The following is an 18644-nucleotide window of genomic DNA, read 5'->3' as shown; positions in this document are numbered from 1 at the left end:
GCTCTTGATTGTATCTCAAACCTTTGTGACTGTCCAAGCTTTCTACTTTATTTTTAGTGGCTTCCAGTAGTTAAGGGTGTGCTAAGACCTTTGATGTCCCACTTAGATGTCAGCAGCTAGATTCAGGCTATCAGAAGCCAGACCTTCAGGCAGCAGCTTTAAAATATGCAAATGTACCTCTTTCAGGGGAAGAGTGGAATATGGGTGTTTCCATATCCTCTTTCTGTATTGAGCCCTGGCATGACAGCCAGTTAAGAACTATTCATTTGTTTGCTATCATCCCATTAAATCTGTGAACACAAGTACCACTGACCACCCGAGCCAGACTATCAAGGGATGTGTTCTCTGGGTGGCAGCCACAAAAGCCAGTGTGCCAGACATACAACAGCACCTCTCTTGGAGACACTGACATGCTGGGGTAGGACAGAGGGTGGGTGTGAAGATGGCACCTGTCAGCTTTTCCTTTTTCTGGAGAGTACTATAGCTGGCCCCTAGATGTGTGTTTAATTGGAAGCCTGCCCCTCAGGCCACAGCTATGAAGATAAGCTAATAGGCCTCTTTCACAGACAGACTGGTGCCTCAGCCTGTTGTCTCTCCTCTGTGGCCTAGGGTGTAGCCAGTTAAGTATTCTTTCTTCATTTGTTATAGGCCTATGGGACCTGTAAGCATAAGCCTGGCTGGCCACCAGAGCCAGGCGATCAAAGGGTGTCTCCCCAGCCACAAAAATGAGGGTGCCAGATGAGTGCATAAGCTCCTTTCCAGGAGATACTGGCAACCTGGAGTGAGGCAGAGGGAGAGTGCAGAGATGGTATCCACTAGCATTTGTCTTAGGAGAGTATTTCAGTAGGCTGCCAATGTGTTCAATTAGATGCCCACCCTTCAGGCCAAGCTTTAAGATAAGCAAATAAGGCCTATTTCACAGAAAGTCTGAGTGCTTTTCAGTTGGCCGCCTCTGTGCTGGGCCCTAGGGTGGGTGACTCTGCACAAGCTCTTTAAGAACTGTTTCTCAGCTCACTATAATCTTGTGGGTCTCATGGATACAGCTCTGCTGGTTTCAAAGCTAGATGTTTGGGAGGCTTGTCTCTCAGAGGCAAGTCTTAAAAATTGGGTGCCAGATTGGGGATTCAAAACCTTTGCTCTGGGGGTATAGCTCAGTGGTAGAGCATTTGACTGCAAAACTTTGCTTTTCAGTGAGAAGCTTGGAGTTGTGAGCTCCCTCCTGATTGTGGGCTGCAGTGCTGGGGATGCAGTTTATGCTAACATTGAGTCTCAGCTTCTCCATGTATTTCAATGTAGGGTTTGTTTTTTTTTTTTCCTCTCATTCTCCCAATATGTAGGAGTTGCTCATCTGGTTTTGGGTTTCTTTCAGAGGAAATTTTTCCATATGTGACTGTGGGTTCAGTGTGTCTGTGGGAGAAGGTAAATTCAGGATCCTCCTATGGTGCCATCTTCAACTGGAACTCCCATGCTTTTCTTTCTTTAGATTCAATTGGAAGTATTGTTCAGGGTCATCTATTGAAGAGCAGCATCTTTGTTATATTTTCCCTGAGCCATTTTGCCCAAATGGAAGGCAGAGGAAGAAGCAGGCTCCCCGCTGAGCAAGGAGCCCAATGCAGGACTTGAACCCACGATCCTGGGTCATGACATGAGTTGAAGGCAGACACTTAACCAACTCAGCTACCCAGGCATCCCAACAATGGTTTATATTTTACTTATGTTACATTTGCAGTGTGGATTTATTGCAATGTTGCTCCGTGTTTTCTTACTGGAGGACATGGGCAAATGGAGCATCCTCTATCTCATTGTCTCATGACTGAGGAAGAATAGAAAGGTGGTAAACTACAAGAAAACTGTTAAAACTTCAACTCAGAAAGGACATAGACTTCCACCCACATTTCATGGACCAAAGGAAGTCACATGGCTAAATCTGAATTTATCAGGAAGAGATATAAAATTCTTGTACCAAGGAGAGGTACAGCAAGTCACATGGCCATGCTGGATTTCAGTATTGCAGGGATACATAATTACCCTAGAGAGAAAAGAACTGTAAACAGTAACATAATACATCCCACTGTCTATATTATCTTTTGGAAAGTTAAAACTTCATAATTGAAGTGGATAATTTTCAACAAATATCCTGTTTAATATTCAAATAATATAGCCATGTAATGAGACTGGCAGAAAGTACATTTATTTGGAACAGATTCTTGAAGTTGTTTCACTTGCCAGTTTTTTATTTTTTACTGAAATTCATCACTTAAGGGTTTACAGAGGGGTAGAAAATATTGTCACACCAATGATGTATTTGTGTCACATTCTTTTGAAACTAGTAGGTCTGATGTCTTTTTCTTTTCTTTTTTAAAGCATTCCATCTATTTTCTCTAAAAATGTATTTGACAATCCGATTTTTTCATTTGCTCCAGGAAAAAAAAATCTCTTTTCAAATACTGATACTTTTGAAGAATTAATTTCCAATGTCTATCAATAAATATATTTAGTATTTTATTTTTGAATTTTGAATTATAACACTTAAAATAAAAATATTATTAAATATATATATTATTAAAATATATATGTGTGATAAGTCACATATAAAAATAATATATATGTGACAAGTAACAAATTTTAACAAATTTAACAAAAATTGGTTTTTATACAGACAAAAATTCACAACAATAAGCAATTACTTTAATGTAATTAGGGAATCATTATGAAGAGATCCTTATGTCTACAGAATTTACTCTGTGGGTTACTGATGATAATTGAATAGTAATTTTACATTATGATGTCTGTCATGATAAAACTACTTATAGATTAAAATTGGAAACTAAGCAATCCATTCTTAAACAGAAGGAAAATAATATGAACCATAACACGAAATGCTAAATTTGGCCAGCCAAGTAATACTAATAGAAACTTTTATTTTTTATTTTAGTATACTCACTTATTTGTACATAGGCCAGAAAAGAAACACATTATGTTCAAGTCTTTCACATCCTTACTGAATTTTTGTTTAGTTGTTATATGAATTACTGGGAAAGGATTGGTGAAAGCTCCTCCTATAATTGTAAACTTGCCTATTTATCTTTTAAATTCTGTCATTTTGGTTTCACACATTTTGAAGTTCTGTTATTAGAGACATTCAAATTTAGGATTATTATATCAATGTGATGAATTGATCTTTTTAGTATTAGGAAATTCTTTTTTCTTTGGTAGTATTTATTTTTCTGAAAATTCTTGATACAGTTTATTAACTCACCTGCTCCAATTTTCTTATAATTAGTGTTTGCTTTATATACCACTTCTTCATTCTTTTTTTATAGCTTATTTGTGTCTTTATATTTAAAAGGCGTTTCGGGGCGCCTGGGTGGCTCAGTCGTTAAGCGTCTGCCTTCGGCTCAGGTCACGATCCCAGGTTCCTGGGATCGAGCCCCACATCGGGCTCCCTGCTCCGCGGGAAGCCTGCTTCTCTCTCTCTCCCACTCCCCCTGCTTGTGTTCCCTCTCTCGCTGTGTCTCTCTCTGTCAAATAAATAAATAAATAAATAAATAAAAGGCGTTTCTTGTTGACAGAATATATTTGGGTCATACTTTTTAACCCAGGGTGATAATCTCTGCCTCTTAATGGGAATATCTAGTCTACTCCAATTAAATAGAAATAATTAGGGTAAATATGGGGAATATTTATTCTCCAACTTTAATCCTTAACTATTTTTATCATGATAGGCATCATAATGTAATACTACTATTCATTTATCATGAATAATCCACAGAGTAAATTTTATAGACATAAAGATTACTACATGATGACTCCCAAATTATATTAAAGTAATTGCTTATTGTGAAATTTGTCAGTACAAAAATCAATTTCTGTTAAAACAGACTAAACTTACAACTAATTTTGAAATGGTTGGGTTTGTATCTGCCATCCTTTCCTGCCTTCTTTTAAATTGAGCATTTTTCTTCTGTTTTGGTATTTTAACTATGCTTATAGAATTAATGTTTGTTTATGTGTTTGCTCTAGGGATGACCATGTGCATCCTTAACATTTAGCAATCCACCCTGAAGTAATATAACTATTCTCATGTAAATCAACATTTTTTCTAAAAGCAAGCTTCCATTTACCTCTCTTTCTTTTGTGCTACTACTGTCACACATTTTACTTATATATATTTTATAAATTTCACAACACATTGTTATTATTTTGCTATTAAAACTGATTTTCCACTTTTACTGATTCTGTCCACTTACTAAACACCCTGGACATTATATATAAAACATAAGCCTCTGAAAGGTGGAGGAAAGGCTGACTAGCTAGGGATCTTGTGGCCCAAGGAATGAAACTGTAGTGAGTTCTCTGGGTTTGTATTTGACATTATATATTCCAGACCTGATACTGGAGAAGCCAGAAATCTAGACATGCGAGTAGATACAAACACAAAAGCTCCAACCAAAGTGTGTTCTTTCCTAACTAAATAACCAGGAAAGGGGCAAACTAGCAAGACAGAATGTTTTAGACAATGACCTTTCTACTTCGGCCAAATACAATAGAAAAAACTGTGGTCCTAGCCCTACCCATACTAGCAAAGGTTGAGTGGGGAGTCTAGACTTCCACCCTCACTAGGCTGGGTGAGAAGCCTGGAATTTCACCTCCACTGGAAGGTGATGAGCTCCTCTGCTCCATTGCCACCAGGTGTCATTGGAGAGTTTGGACTTCTCCTCCCACCCAGCAGTAATATGATGTCCTCCCTTCATCTGAAAGTTATGTCAGAAGATGCCTAGAGGAGAGTCAGGGCTTTGGCCACCATCCAGCAGTAATGAGGCCACCCATGTAGTATCAGTAGAGGCCATATAGGGAGCAGTAACTAAAGCACCCTTACTCTTCCTGGGAAGGTGTCAGTGGAGTAATAGGTAGCTAGAACACTCATCCTTGCCCAGCAGTAATGAGAAGCTCCACATTGGATGTCAATGGAAGGTAAATAATGAATTGAGAATTCTACCCACACCTGGCAATAATAGGGCCATGTCTCTCCCTCTCATGTAGGAGAAATGTCAGAAAAAAACAGCAAAAACATGTTTAAATCAGATGCAAATCTCATAAGAGAATACCCAATATATTCTGGTATCAATAGAAAATTAGTCATCATACCAAGAACCATCAAACTGAATGATAAAAACAATCAAGGATTCCAATTCTAAGATTATAGAAATGTTAGAATTATGGAAAAAGATTTTAAAGTAGCCATTATAATGAAGAATTATGAGCACACTTAAAACAAATGAAAAAAAATAGAATCTCAGCAAATAAATAGAACATGTAGAGAAGATACAGATTGAAATCTTAGAGTTAAAAAGCAAAATAAGGAAATAAAAAAGTTCAGTGATGGGCTCAACATTGGAATGAAGGGGGAAAAGGAAAGAATGGAGGAGACTGGTGAGATTATAACAGAAGCTCTTGATATTCAGGTTATCAGAGTCCAGGAAGGAGAGGAGCAATCTCTTGATTGGGGCTGAAAAAGTACTCAAGTAGTGGCTGAAAATCCCTTAATTTGGCAAAAGACAAATCTACAGATTTCAATAAGTTGAGTGAACTCTGAACAGAATAAGCCCAATGAAATCCACAAGCCATACCAGAGACAAATTTCTGAAAACTTAAGATTAAGAAAAAATTTATTTGAAAGCAGTAAGGAAGAAACGCCTTGTTTATAAGGGAAAACAATTTGAATGACAGCAAATTTCTCATTAGAAACTATGGTGGCTAGAAAGAAGGAGCACCCTAGTTTTCAAATGCTGAAGAAAAACAGTCAACTTTGAACCCAATACCCAGTGAAAATATCTTTCAAGAATGAGGGGGAAATTTAGACATTCTCAGACGAAGGGAAACTAAAAGAATACGTTACCAGCAGACATACCCTTAAATAATGGGTATAAGAAGTTCTCTAAACTGAAAGGAAATGATAAAAGAAGTTTGGAATTATGAAGTAAGAACACAGTAAGCAAAAGCATGGGTAAATATAAAAGAATTTCAGTTTTATAATTGACATATAACATTTAGTTTCAGGTGTACAATATGTTGATTTGATACATTTATATATTGCACCATGATTACCATCATAGCATTAGCTAAAACCTCTATCACTTAAGCTTCAGTAATCAAGGCTGTGTGTAATTTATGGAGGCATAGACATATAGATCAATGAAACAGAAAAAAGAATCTAAAAATAGACCCATAAAAATAAGTTTATTGATTTCTGAAAAATGTGCAAAAGTAATTCAATGGAGAAAAGAAGGACTTTCAACCAGATGGTGCTGGAACATTTGAGCATCCATGGATGAAAAAAATTAACATTGACCCAAGTCTCACACCTTATACAAAAATTAACTCAAGATGGAACATGGACTTAAATGTAAAATATAAAACTATAAAACTCTGAGGAAAAACATAGGAGAAAATCTTTGGAAACTATGGTAAAGCAAAACATCCTTAGAATTCACACCCCCAAAAAATTCATAAAAGAAAAAATTGATAAAGCAGACTTTATCAAAATTAAAAAGGTTTTCTCTATTAGGGGCTCAAAGAGAATTCCCTCTTAAACTGTCGGTGGGAATGCAAGCTGGTACAGCCACTCTGGAAAACAGTATGGAGAGTCCTCAAGAAGTTAAAAATATAGCTACCCTAGGACCAAGCAAAAGCATTACTAGGTATTTACCCCAAAGATACAAATGTAGTGATCCAAAGGGGCACCTGCACTCCAATGTTTATAGCAGCAATGTCCACAATAGCCAAACTGTGGAAAGAGCCGAGATGTTCATCGACAGATGAATAGATAAAGAAGATGTGGTATACACACACACACACACACACACACAATGGAATATTACTCAGCCATCAGAAAGGATGAAATCTTACCATTTACATCAACATGGATGGAACTGGAGGGTGTTATGCTGAGTGAAAAAAGTCTATCAGAGAAAGACAATGATACGGTTTCACTCATATGTGGAATATAAGAAACAGTGCAGAGGATCATAGAGGAAGGGAGGGAAAACTGAATGGGAAGAAATCAGAGAGGGAGACAAACCATGAGAGACTCTTAACTATGAGGAAAGAAACTGAAGGTTGCAGGAGGGGAGGTGGGTGGGGGGGATGGGGTAACTGGGTGATGGACATTAAGGAGGGCACGTGATGTAATGAGCACTGGGTGTTATATGCAACTGATGAATAACTGAACTCTACATCTGCAGCTAATGATATACTATTTGTTGGCTAATTGAATTTAAATTAAAAAAAGAGGCTCAAGAGAGAAGCAGTGAATTGGGATAATATCTTTGTAAACAGTACTAGGGTCTAGAACGTATAAGGAACTCTCAAAACACCAGTTTAAAAACAGTAACATCAATCCAAGTAGAAAATGGGCAAAAGATACAAAGAGACATTTCATTGAGGCAATATACTGGTGGCAAATACACACATGAAAGATGTTTAATTTCATTAGCCATTAGAGAAATTCAAATTGAATCACAATACTATATCACTACATATCTATCAAAAACACTAAAATGAAAAACAGTGACAGCACCAAATGATGGCAAGGACGCAGAGAAACTAACACTCATACATTTCTGTTGTGATGTAAAGTGATACATCTACTCTGGAAACTAGTCTACAGTTTCTTAAAAAACTAAACATACAGGCGCCTGGGTGGATCAGTTGGTTAAGCGACTGCCTTCAGTTCAGGTCATGATCCTGGAGTCCCAGGATCGAGTCCCGCATCGGGCTCCCTGCTCAGCAGGGAGTCTGCTTCTCCCTCTGACCCTCCCCTCTCTCATGCTCTCTCTTCCATTCTCTCTCTCAAATAAGTAAAAAATAAAATCTTAAAAAAAAAACAAAAAACTAAACATGCTTGGGCATCTGGGGGTGGCTGTTAGTTAAGCGTGGGTGGGACTCTTGATTTCAGCTCAGGTCATGATCTCAGGGATGTGACATTGAACCCCTCATCAGGCTCTGCACTGGACATGGAGCCTGCTTAAGATTATCTCTTTCCCAGGGCCCCTGGGTGGTTCAGTTGGTTAAGCGACTGCCTTCGGCTCAAGTCATGATCCCGGAGTCTTGGGATCGAGTCCCACATTGGGCTCCTGGCTCAGCGGGGAGCCTGCTTCTCCCTCTGACCCTCTCCCCTCTCATGCTGTTTCTCTCTCACTCGCTCTCTAATAAATAAATAAATCTTAAAAAAAAAAAAAGATTATCTCTTTCCCTTTCCCTCTGCCCCTCCCCTTCGTCTCCCCCTAAAAATACAAAACAAAACAAAAAACAACAAAAACCCTAAACATGCAATTAATATATGACTCAGTAATCGCATTTCTGTGCTTTTATCCTCAAGAAATGAAAACTTATATATACATGTTTATAGCAGCTTTATTCATAGTAGCCTAAAGTGGAATCAACACAGATGTCCTTCAACTGGTGCATGTTTAAACAAACAGAGGAACATCCATAGCACGGAATACTGTTCAGCAATAAAAAACAAAAGTCGGAACTATTGATACAGACAACAACCTCGATGAACCTCCAGAGAATGATGTTCAGTGAAAAAAGCCAATTCCTAATGATTCCAGTTATATTGCACTTCTGAAATGACAAATTATAGAAATGGAGAACAGACGGTGGTTGCCAAGACTTAAGGGAAGGATAAGAGCAGGAGCGAAATGGGTTTACCTATAAAAGAGCAACATGAGGATCCTTGTGATGAAGTTATTCTATATCCTGCCTGCGACCATGTCAACACATGATTAGCGTACTATAGTTTGTAACATGTTACCATTGTGGGAAACTGGGCAAAGGGTACATGGAATATTTATGAAGTATTTCTTACAACTATCAGATAGGTTTTAGTTTAGTACTCTTATTTTTCATGAGCATAATCATATATGAAAATATTTCTGCATATATCTTTAAATATGTATTATTCATTTCTCTCATGTTGTATTGTATTGACAAAAACTGCCAAAGCAATATGAAATAATGGGTACAAAGAATATTTTTGACATCTTCCATTTTAATAAGAATGTATCTAGTATTTCCCCATTTGGTATATGCATTTATTTTTAAATATTTTTAAGTAGGTATAGATTCCATAAGCCCTTACCTGCAATTCCAAAATCCAAGAAGCTTTGGAAATTGAGCCATTTCACTTTCTGGAGCACTGAGCTTTGTTCCTATCATGGGATCAGTTGAGGCTTATGAATAACACATTGATCCAGACAATGATAACTGCCCAATCATACTTATTTTGTATTGGTTATTTAAAATCTGAGAACTGTTTCCTCCCAAATCAAAGATTCTTCTCTTTTATCTTTACTATTCCCACTAATAATTTCTCTCCAGTCTCAACAGACTCAAATTTAACAAATATTTCTTAAACTCTAGCTAACTTTATTGAAAAATACCACACTCCTGGTATTTTTCTAAAAAACTCCCATCCAGAGCTAGAGGGTATTATGCTAAGTGAAATAAGTCAATCAGAGAAAGACAATTACCATATGATCTCACTGATATGTGGAATTTGAGAAACAAGGCAGAGGATCATAGGGGAAGGGAGGGAAAAATGAAACAAGACGAAACCAGAGAGGGAGACAAACCATAAAAAACTCTTTTTTTAAAAAGATTTTATTTATTTATTTATTTGACAGAGAGAGAGATAGCGAGAGCAGGAACACAAGCAGGGGGAGTGGGAGAGGGAGAAGCAGGCCTCCTGCAGAGCAGGGAGCCCGATGCGGGGCTGGGACCATGACCAGAGCCAAAGGCAGACGCTTAACGACTGAGCCACCCAGGTGCCCCAAAGACTCTTAATCTCAGGAAACAAACAGAGTTGCTGGAGTGGAGGGGGGTGGGAAGGATGGGGTGGCTGGGTAATAGACACTGGGGAGGATATGTGCTATGGTGAGCACTGTGAATTGTGTAAGACTGATGAATCACAGACCTGTACACCTGAAACAAATAATACATTATGTGTTAATAAAAACAAAACAAAACACAGTTTAGACAAGTAAAGTTAAGTTTTTCGTTACTGTCAAACTAAGTATCTATGATTTTGGTTGCTGAACAACTGGACTACTCACTATTTCCAGAATATCACAATGACACTACTCCCATAAAATAGGAATATGATTGCTTCCAACACTTAGGGCAAACATTGGCAAAACATGGCCCATGGAACAAGTTCATCCTGTTGCCTATTTTTGTAAATAAATGTTTACTGGAACATAAAAAAAAAAAACTCCCATCCATATGTTTAATCTTTATTTAATCTTTACAACTCTGTGAGATTATTAGAACTATTTCCATTTTACAGACAAGAAAATGGAGGCACAGAGAGGTTAAATAATTTCCCCAAGATCACATAGTTAAACAGAAGTGGTATGACTGTGGAGCCCACACTATCTTTTTTTTTAAAGGTATTTATTTATTTACTTGAGAAAGAGAGAGCATGAGCAGTTGGGAGGGGCAGAGGGAGAGGGAGAAGCAGGCTCCCTGCTGAGCAGGGAGCCCAATGCAGGGCTCAATCCCAGGACCCTGAGATCATAACCTGAGCTGAAGGCAGATGCTTTTTTTTTTAAGATTTTATTTATTTATTTGAGAGAGAGAGAGAGCACATGAGAGGGGGGAGGGTCAGAGGGAGAAGAAGCAGACTCCCCGCCGAGCGGGGATCCCGATGCGGGACTCCATCCCGGGACTCCAAGATCACAACCTGAGCCGAAGGCAGTCGCTTAACCAACTGAGCCACCCAGGCGCCCTGAAGGCAGATGCTTAACTGACTGAGCCACCCAGGTGCCCTTGGAGCCCACATTATTAACCTCTACTTATACTGATTACTATGGACCGAGACTGTGCCAAGTCTTCTCACAAACTTTATTTCATTTAGTCTCCAAAACACCCATAATATATGTTGTCATTTTATGGAAAATAAACTGATTTTTAACAAACCCTGGATTAAACAAAATATCAACTACAAACATGAAACTAAAACCCAGAAACCTTAACTCTCAATTCAGTGCTCCTTCTATGACATCATGGAATTAAGAAATGTTACCCACATGGTATTGGAAGATAAAGGAAGAAACAGTCTAGCATTGTTGAGCCCCTATCATGTTCCAAGCACTCTATATATCTCATAACATTTACTCTTCTCAGCAGCTCTGTGAGGTACATTAATCCCACCTTATAGATTAGGAATCTAAGGCTCAAAGATGTTAAATAAATTACCCAAGATTTCATGAGTCAGCTAGGATATAAACCCAGACGGGGCTGGCTCAAAGCTGAAAGGTTTCCCTTGAACAGGAATGTGGCATGATAGAAAGAAGTAGAGACTGAAAAGGAAGAAGGCAGGGGGAGAAATTACGAGGTTGTAGGGTATTGTGACACCTTCTCCTTCATGTAGCTTTCCGGATAAATTTCTATTTCCTAAATTTCCCAAACATATCCTTTTAGTCTGTCCCAGTCTTTTTTTTTTTTTTTTCTCTTGTATTTCTTTTGGTCTCTTGGGCTCCTGCATCAAAGCCATCCCAAAGCATCAGAAGGAGGAGGGCAAAAGGGAGATGATAGGAGGGAGGTGCAAGATAAAAGAATCTTGCCTGATTTGTTTGTGTTCTCTGATCATGGGAGAAAGAGAAGATGGAGTTTCTATACCATCTTTCTTTGTAGTGATGCATCAACTTTCTTTTATACACATTCCCTAAGTCTTTTCCTAACTAGCCTGGTCATCTTAGGAAGACCCTGAATCAAAGGCATCTGAATAAAGTGAGTGTATTCTATTACCTGCTTCATTCCTCTTCAAGTGGTCAATTTCCCCATGTTTTCTTTCTGTCCAATACATCCCTCTTCCTGTTACTCTCTACACCTAATAAAACCCAAACTCCTATCCTATGAAACTCCTAGCTATTGAAATAGCTAAATTAAGAAATAACAAGGAGCTGGTGGACATAAGGGACTAGGGGGAAGGCAGTAGAAATAGGACAGGAGAAAGGAACAGACATGAGAGATAATTAAAGAGGAAGCTGAGACAGAACTTGTATTAGTTGTGGGTGAGATGTGGGTTTGGGTAGGAAGAATAGGTATGGAAGACAGGAAATTTTCAGATCTCTGGTATAGGTGACTGCACGGAAACTAATGTTATTGATTGTGATAAAGGAATAACAGGCTTAGGAAATATTTTTCTAGACATTTTGTATTTGAGGGACTCGTGTGATATCAAGAGAATTATGTCCACTCCTTGCTATACCATTAAGGACATATAGGGCACTTTGGCATAAAGTTCCTCCTTTATGTCCACCTAAGTAATAGCAGCAGTGACATAGCTAGTAAAATAATACCTGGGCTTTCACAGGCTCCAGCGGAAACAGTAATGAGAGGAGCTTCACCAAACCAGTGTCAGGGAAAGGAAAGAAAGAAGGACAGTTAATGTCTCTATGTGGAGATGCCCCACAAGCCAAGATCTAAAGGTTAATTAGGAGTAAGCTACCCTCATGGAGATTGCAGCATGAGCAAAGGTACAGAGGTGATAAGCGTGTTGTATGCCAAGAGTTGCAAGGTATAAAATACAATGTATGCTTTAGCAAGAAATAAGGTTTTGGTAATAGTAGTGGCATATCATGAAATACTTATATGCCCTATTAAATAACTTGAACATTATTGTGTAGGCAGTGCGGTATTATGGAAGAATTTTAAGTAGGAAGTGAAATGGTCAGATTTGAGCTTCAGGGAGAGACTATAAGCAGTGAAACCAATTAGGAGTCCACATGTGAGAGGCTAATTTTTCTTTCTTTTTTTTTTCTTTAGCATGCAGAGCATCAAACATGATAGAGAAAATTAAAGGATGAGCAAAAGGTCTGAGGCCAAGAGGGTCAAATGCACAATAAATGGTATATGAGGCAGTTACTGAGGAGAAAGAATCAAGGGTAAGGATACGAATAACAATTGTAATTTTAAGGTTCCCTTTTATGAAGCTGGTATGTAGTATAGGGATAGGCATGGCAGTTTAAACTTTCAGGGATGAGAAGATGAAGATATGTCCCCCCCACTAGATTATAAACTATTTAAAGACTTAGTATCTTATTTACTTTTTATGTATCAAATCTCTGAAGGAGCATAGTTGATGCACCATGAATTTTGAAATAAATAAAACTTTGCGTGTGAATGTTAAGGAAGGGAGTGATGAGAAATGCAAGCCAGGGATATGGGCATTTTGTAATTGCATTAAAGTACTTTAGTACTGCGAGAAATGCAAGGGGCTCAAGTATTTAGTAATGGTCAAGTACTGATGGCAAAGCATAAAGAGAAGAGAAACTCAGGTATAAAATCATTAGCAAATTCAATATTTTTAGATTCCATATATAAGTGAGACATGCAGTATTTGTCTTTTTCTGTCTTGCTTATTTCACCTCTCATAATGCCCTCAAGGTCCATCCATATTGTCACAAATGTCAGGATTTCCTTCTTTTTTATGACAGAATAATATTGCATTATATATAAATATATATATGTGTGTGTATGTTATATACATATATATCACATTTTGCATGTATATTATATACAAGTATGTACATATATATCACAATATACATGTATATTATATACATATACATATATATATCATTTTCTTTATCCATTCATCCATTGATAGTCACTTAGGTTGTTTCTGTATCTTGGCTATTCATAGAAACACAGCCCTGGTTATTAGACTCAACTAACGAATCAAACACTACATCAAAAACTAATGATGTATTATATGTTGGCTAATTGAACATAATAAAAAAAAAGAAACAGAGAATAGAGTTATAATGGTGGTTTTCAGGGGCTGGGGAGTGGAGGAAATGGGGAGATGCTGGTCAATGGGTACAAAATTTCAGTTATAAGATGAATAAGTTCTGGGGATTTAATGTATAGCATGGCGACTATAATTAACAATACTGTATTGTTTGCTTGAAGGTTGCTATGAGAGTACAGCTTTAGTGTTCTCGTCATAACAGCAACAAAATGATAATTGTGTGAGGTAAATATTACGGTAAACATTTCACAATATATACTTGTATCAAATTGTCACATAGTATAGCTTATATGTTATATGTCAATTATATCTCAATAAAGCTAGAAAAAATCATTATCAGGTTGAAGTTTGGTATGTGAGCACATTCTGCCCCTGCTAACCTCAAAGGAACAGGCCTGAGACTAAAAAGTAAGGAAACTCCTGAGGGGACATAGCACCCTGGTATTAAGCTGATTCTCTCCTAGTCTCCTTTCTAATCTCTGTACTCCCTTCCAGTGTATGACCAGATAGAGACACTAGGGAGACAGTAACCCTTTCTTCGCACCAACTTCCATGTGAATATGTCCACTTCTGTTTCACATCAAATTCAGAAGAGGCTTGAAGTTCTGAAAGGGCAAATTTTATTTTCAATACCAAGATAAACAAAGACAGTCCTCTACTTCATGTATACTTTTATACTGGTCTTGTTCCTGGTAAAATATTTTTTAAAAGGAAGCCATTAGATTGAGATGGCTCTCATGCCTTGGTTGCCTGCTTAAGCAAACCAAAACTTAAGCTAGAGTCAATTGTAAATGTGCTCATAACCAAGAAAACAAAATTTAAGAATAACCAATCACAAACAGCCAGTGAGACTTTCCCAAATAAGGCAACCACTTAAACTGTAGCCAATCAAATAATGCCCTTGCTTTGTTTTTGAGTCGGCTCTATAAAAGCCTTTCCACTAGCTTCTGTCTGTAGAGCACACTTTACCACTTTCAGCTTGGTGCCGCCCATTTTAAATCAATTTTGCTCAAATAAACTCTTGAAAATTTTAATATGCCTCAGTTTAATTTTTAACAATGCTAAAGGAAGGTGTTCTACTCTCATTCCAAGGGAGCACAACTTTTAGAACTGATGGGATTCTCAGCTCTTCTACCATCTAGAATCCACTTCCTAATATAATTTCTAGGTGGGTCCCAAGTCCTCCTCTTAAGTGCTAGGTTATGTAGAACTTTCTTTCTATAAATGCTGTGACTTTCTTGGGTTCTACTTTGTTCCCTCTTTCTTGTAGTATGGAGTCACTTCTGTAGCTGAGCTCTAAAGATTCTCTACCCTAGATGTAAATCCAGGATGTATCTTATAGTCCCTTCTTTGTGTTGCCTGAATATTTTTGACGCTCTGAGGTCCTGACTTCCTGGTTCCATCTCTTACTATCTGTGTGACCTGGAACAAGTTACTTAATCTCTTTATGCCTCAGTTTTCTTAGGTGTTAAGTGGGGTTAATAATAGTACGAACTCACTGCATTCTTCAGAAGATTAAGTGTATTAATATCTGCAAATATTTTGAAACAGTGCCCACACTATCAATGCCTAGTAAGTACTCAATTGTGTTATACATTATTGTTATTCCTCCACTATGTAACTTATTTCTTCAAAACAGAGTCACAATCTAGCTCACAAACAAACTCTTACTTTAGGGCAGCCTAGACTCTCTTACTATTTGTGGTTTTGATCTATATTCTTCAGGGACCAACTAGTAGTCACTTTATCGGTATATGCTTCTCCAAGGGCCATAACAGATTTTTATCCTATCACCAATATGAAGCGGTTTATTTTTGTCCACTTTTGTCTTAGCTCATTTCAAGATTACAGAAGAAAGTGATGGCCTCAGTTCAGTGATGAATGACATGCATTACATGCATTCTGTCAATATAAACCCACCAAGAGAAAGGCTGGGTTGTTGCTGTTGGCTCCTGAAGATCCTCTGTTCTCTCTCCTAAAGAGCAGTGGGCAAGACTGACACCATGGAGCAGAGGAACCAGAGTGGGAGGATAAGTGAGTTTGTGTTGCTGGGCTTCCCAGCTCCTCCACCAGTGCGGGCACTTTTATTTGCCCTTTCTCTGCTGGCCTATGTGTTGGTGCTAACTGAAAATACACTCATCATTATGGCAATTAGGAACCACCCCACCCTTCACAAACCCATGTACTTCTTTCTGGCTAATATGTCCTTCTTGGGGATCTGGTATGTTACTGTCACTATTCCCAAAGTTAGCTGGCTTTGTTGGGTCCAAACAGAGCCATGGACAGCTGATCTCCTTTGAGGGCTGCATGACACAGCTCTACTTTTTCCTGGGACTGGGCTGCACTGAGTGTGTCCTTCTTGCTGTTATGGCCTATGACCGCTATGTGGCCATCGGCCACCCTCCCCACTATGCTGTCATTGTCAGTGGCCGACTGTGTGTACAGCTGGCAGCTGGCTCCTGGGCTGGAGGTTTTAGCATCTCCATGGTCAAGGTTTTACTCATTTCTCGCCTCTCCTACTGTGGACCCAACATCATCAACCACTTTTTCTGTGATGTCTCCCCATTGCTCAATCTTTCATGCACTGACATGTCAACAGCAGAGCTTACAGACTTTGTTCTGGCCATTTTTATCCTGCTGGGGCCCCTCTCTGTCACTGGGGCCTCCTACATGGCCATCACTGGTGCTCTGGTGCGCATTCCTTCAGCTGCTGGGTGCCATAAAGCCTTTTCCACCTGTGCCTCTCACCTCACTGTTGTGATCATCTTCTACGCTGCCAGTATCTTCATCTATGCCCGGCCAAAGGCACTCTCAGCTTTTGACACCAACAAGCTGGTTTCTGTACTCTATGCTGTCATTGTACCATTGCTTAACCCTATCATTTACTGCTTGTGCAATCAAGAGGTCAAGAGAGCCCTATGCCGTACTCTGCACCTATTCTAGGGCCAGGATGCTAAGCAGGGGAAAGCTAGCCAAGATAGGTAGAAAATGCTCTTAAACTTGGGATCTATATCTTCTTTTAAGTCCAGAGAAGCTCTTATGGCCTAAATTAGGAACTAGGGTTCAAAAACACCAACAAGGAACTAATCCAGGAGAAAGAAGAGGGATGGATTGCAAGCTGGCAACTGGATTTCTGGACAACATTGTAAATACATGCTAGAAGTTCTCATGTCATCTGCTCTAGTGTAATTTACATAGAACAGGTTCATGTATCATGCAATCTGGTGGGGCAGAAAGGATTGACTGCGCAGAAGGCTGATTGCACTTCAATATTTAAATAAGCAAACAAATGCAGAACTAGTATCTCTCTAAATGGCCTTTCCTGGATTTGCTCTTTGTTTTAGTTCTGACGCTGAAAGTGTAGAAAAGGAAAGCAGAAGGAGGAAGCCATTCAAGGAAGCACAGACTTCATTATGGGATAGCATTAGAAGACTTCTGGTGAGATCTCTTCTAGCCACAAGCCACTGATTGTAGCCTATGAGGTAGCAGGGACCCAGGTGATTATTCTAGTATGAATTACAAGGCAAGCAGATAGGAAACTGAGAATTTTTGTGTAGGCAACATATCACCTCCTGGACTACAGAGATTTCTAGCTTCATTTCCTGATTTACTCACATGGAGCTAGTGACTGAGTACAGTTGTTTATTTAATCTTCTGTCTCCATAATTAAGGAATTATTATCCCATAAACTTATAGTTTATATATTAAATGGAATCCTACGTAGGTCTTAAAATAACATGATCTACACAGAGCTAATGACAGAAAAAATATTCCTAACATAATAAATGCAAATATTAGGTTATGTAACAGCATCAAAAGTATCAGGCTTACAAATGGATAAGGAAGATGTGATATAGATTTATACACACACACACACACACACATACTGAAATATTACTCAGCTGTAAAAAAGGATGAGATGTACCATTTGCAACAATATGGATGGATCTAGAGGGCATTACACTAAGTGAAATAAGTCACTTCTTAAGGAAGAAAAATAGCATGATTTCACTCATAAGTGGAATCTAAAAAACCAAATGAATAAACAAATAAAAGCAGAATTAGACTTATAAGTACAGAGAACAAATTGATGGTTGCCAAAGGGGAAGAAGGTATAGGATGGACAAAATGGGTGAAGAGGAGTGGGAGATACAGGCTTTCAGTTACGGAATGAATAAGTCACAGGAATAAAAAACACAGCATAAGGAATACAGTTGATGATATTATTATAGTAGTAATGTAGTGAGGCTGATGGTAGCTACACTTGTGGTGAATGTAGCATAACATATAGAGAAGTCGAATTATTGTGTCGTACATCTGAAACTAATTACCATTGTATGTCACCTGTACTCATGTTTTTAAAATTAATTTAAGGGGCACCTGGGTGGCTCAGTCAGTTAAGCATCTGCCTTCAACTCAGGTCATGATCTCAGGGTCCTGGGATAGAGCCCACCTTGGGCTCCCTGCTCAGTGGGGAGTCTGCTTCTCCCTCTGCCCCTCCCCCTGTTTGTGCTCTCTCTCTCTCTCTCTAGTTTGCTCTCTCTCAAATAAATAAATAAAATCTTAAAAAATAAAAAAATAAAAAATAAATAAAATTAATTTTAAAAAGCTAATGACAGGGGCACCTGCATGACTCAGTCGGTTAAGCATCTGCCTTCGGCTCAGGTCATGATCCCAGGGTCCTGGGATCGAGCCCGCATCGGGCTCCCTGCTCAGCGGGAAGCCTGCTTCTCCCTCTCCCACCCCCCCTGCTTGTGCTCTCTCTCTGTCCAATAAATAAATAAAATCTTAAAAAAAAAAAAAAAAGCTTATGACAGCCCAG

The 18644-nt window shown here is 38.5% G+C and overlaps 1 protein-coding gene across 1 annotated transcript; it reads left to right on the top strand.

Moving 5' to 3' along the window:
- Window positions 1-15825: 15825 nt before the first annotated feature.
- LOC123857414 (olfactory receptor 226) lies at window positions 15826-16765 on the top strand. The gene is given in 2 exon segments (XM_045894225.1): window positions 15826-16067; window positions 16069-16765. Coding segments are annotated over 2 exon segments (939 nt in total).
- Window positions 16766-18644: the final 1879 nt, after the last annotated feature.

Source organism: Mirounga angustirostris, unplaced genomic scaffold, assembly GCF_029215605.1.
Source record: "Mirounga angustirostris isolate CCGP_5_RB_7025 unplaced genomic scaffold, mMirAng1.0.hap1 SCAF_13, whole genome shotgun sequence".
Lineage (NCBI taxonomy): Eukaryota > Metazoa > Chordata > Mammalia > Carnivora > Phocidae > Mirounga > Mirounga angustirostris.
Note: the sequence above shows the minus strand (reverse complement) of the source record. Positions and strands in the feature narration are given on the sequence as shown.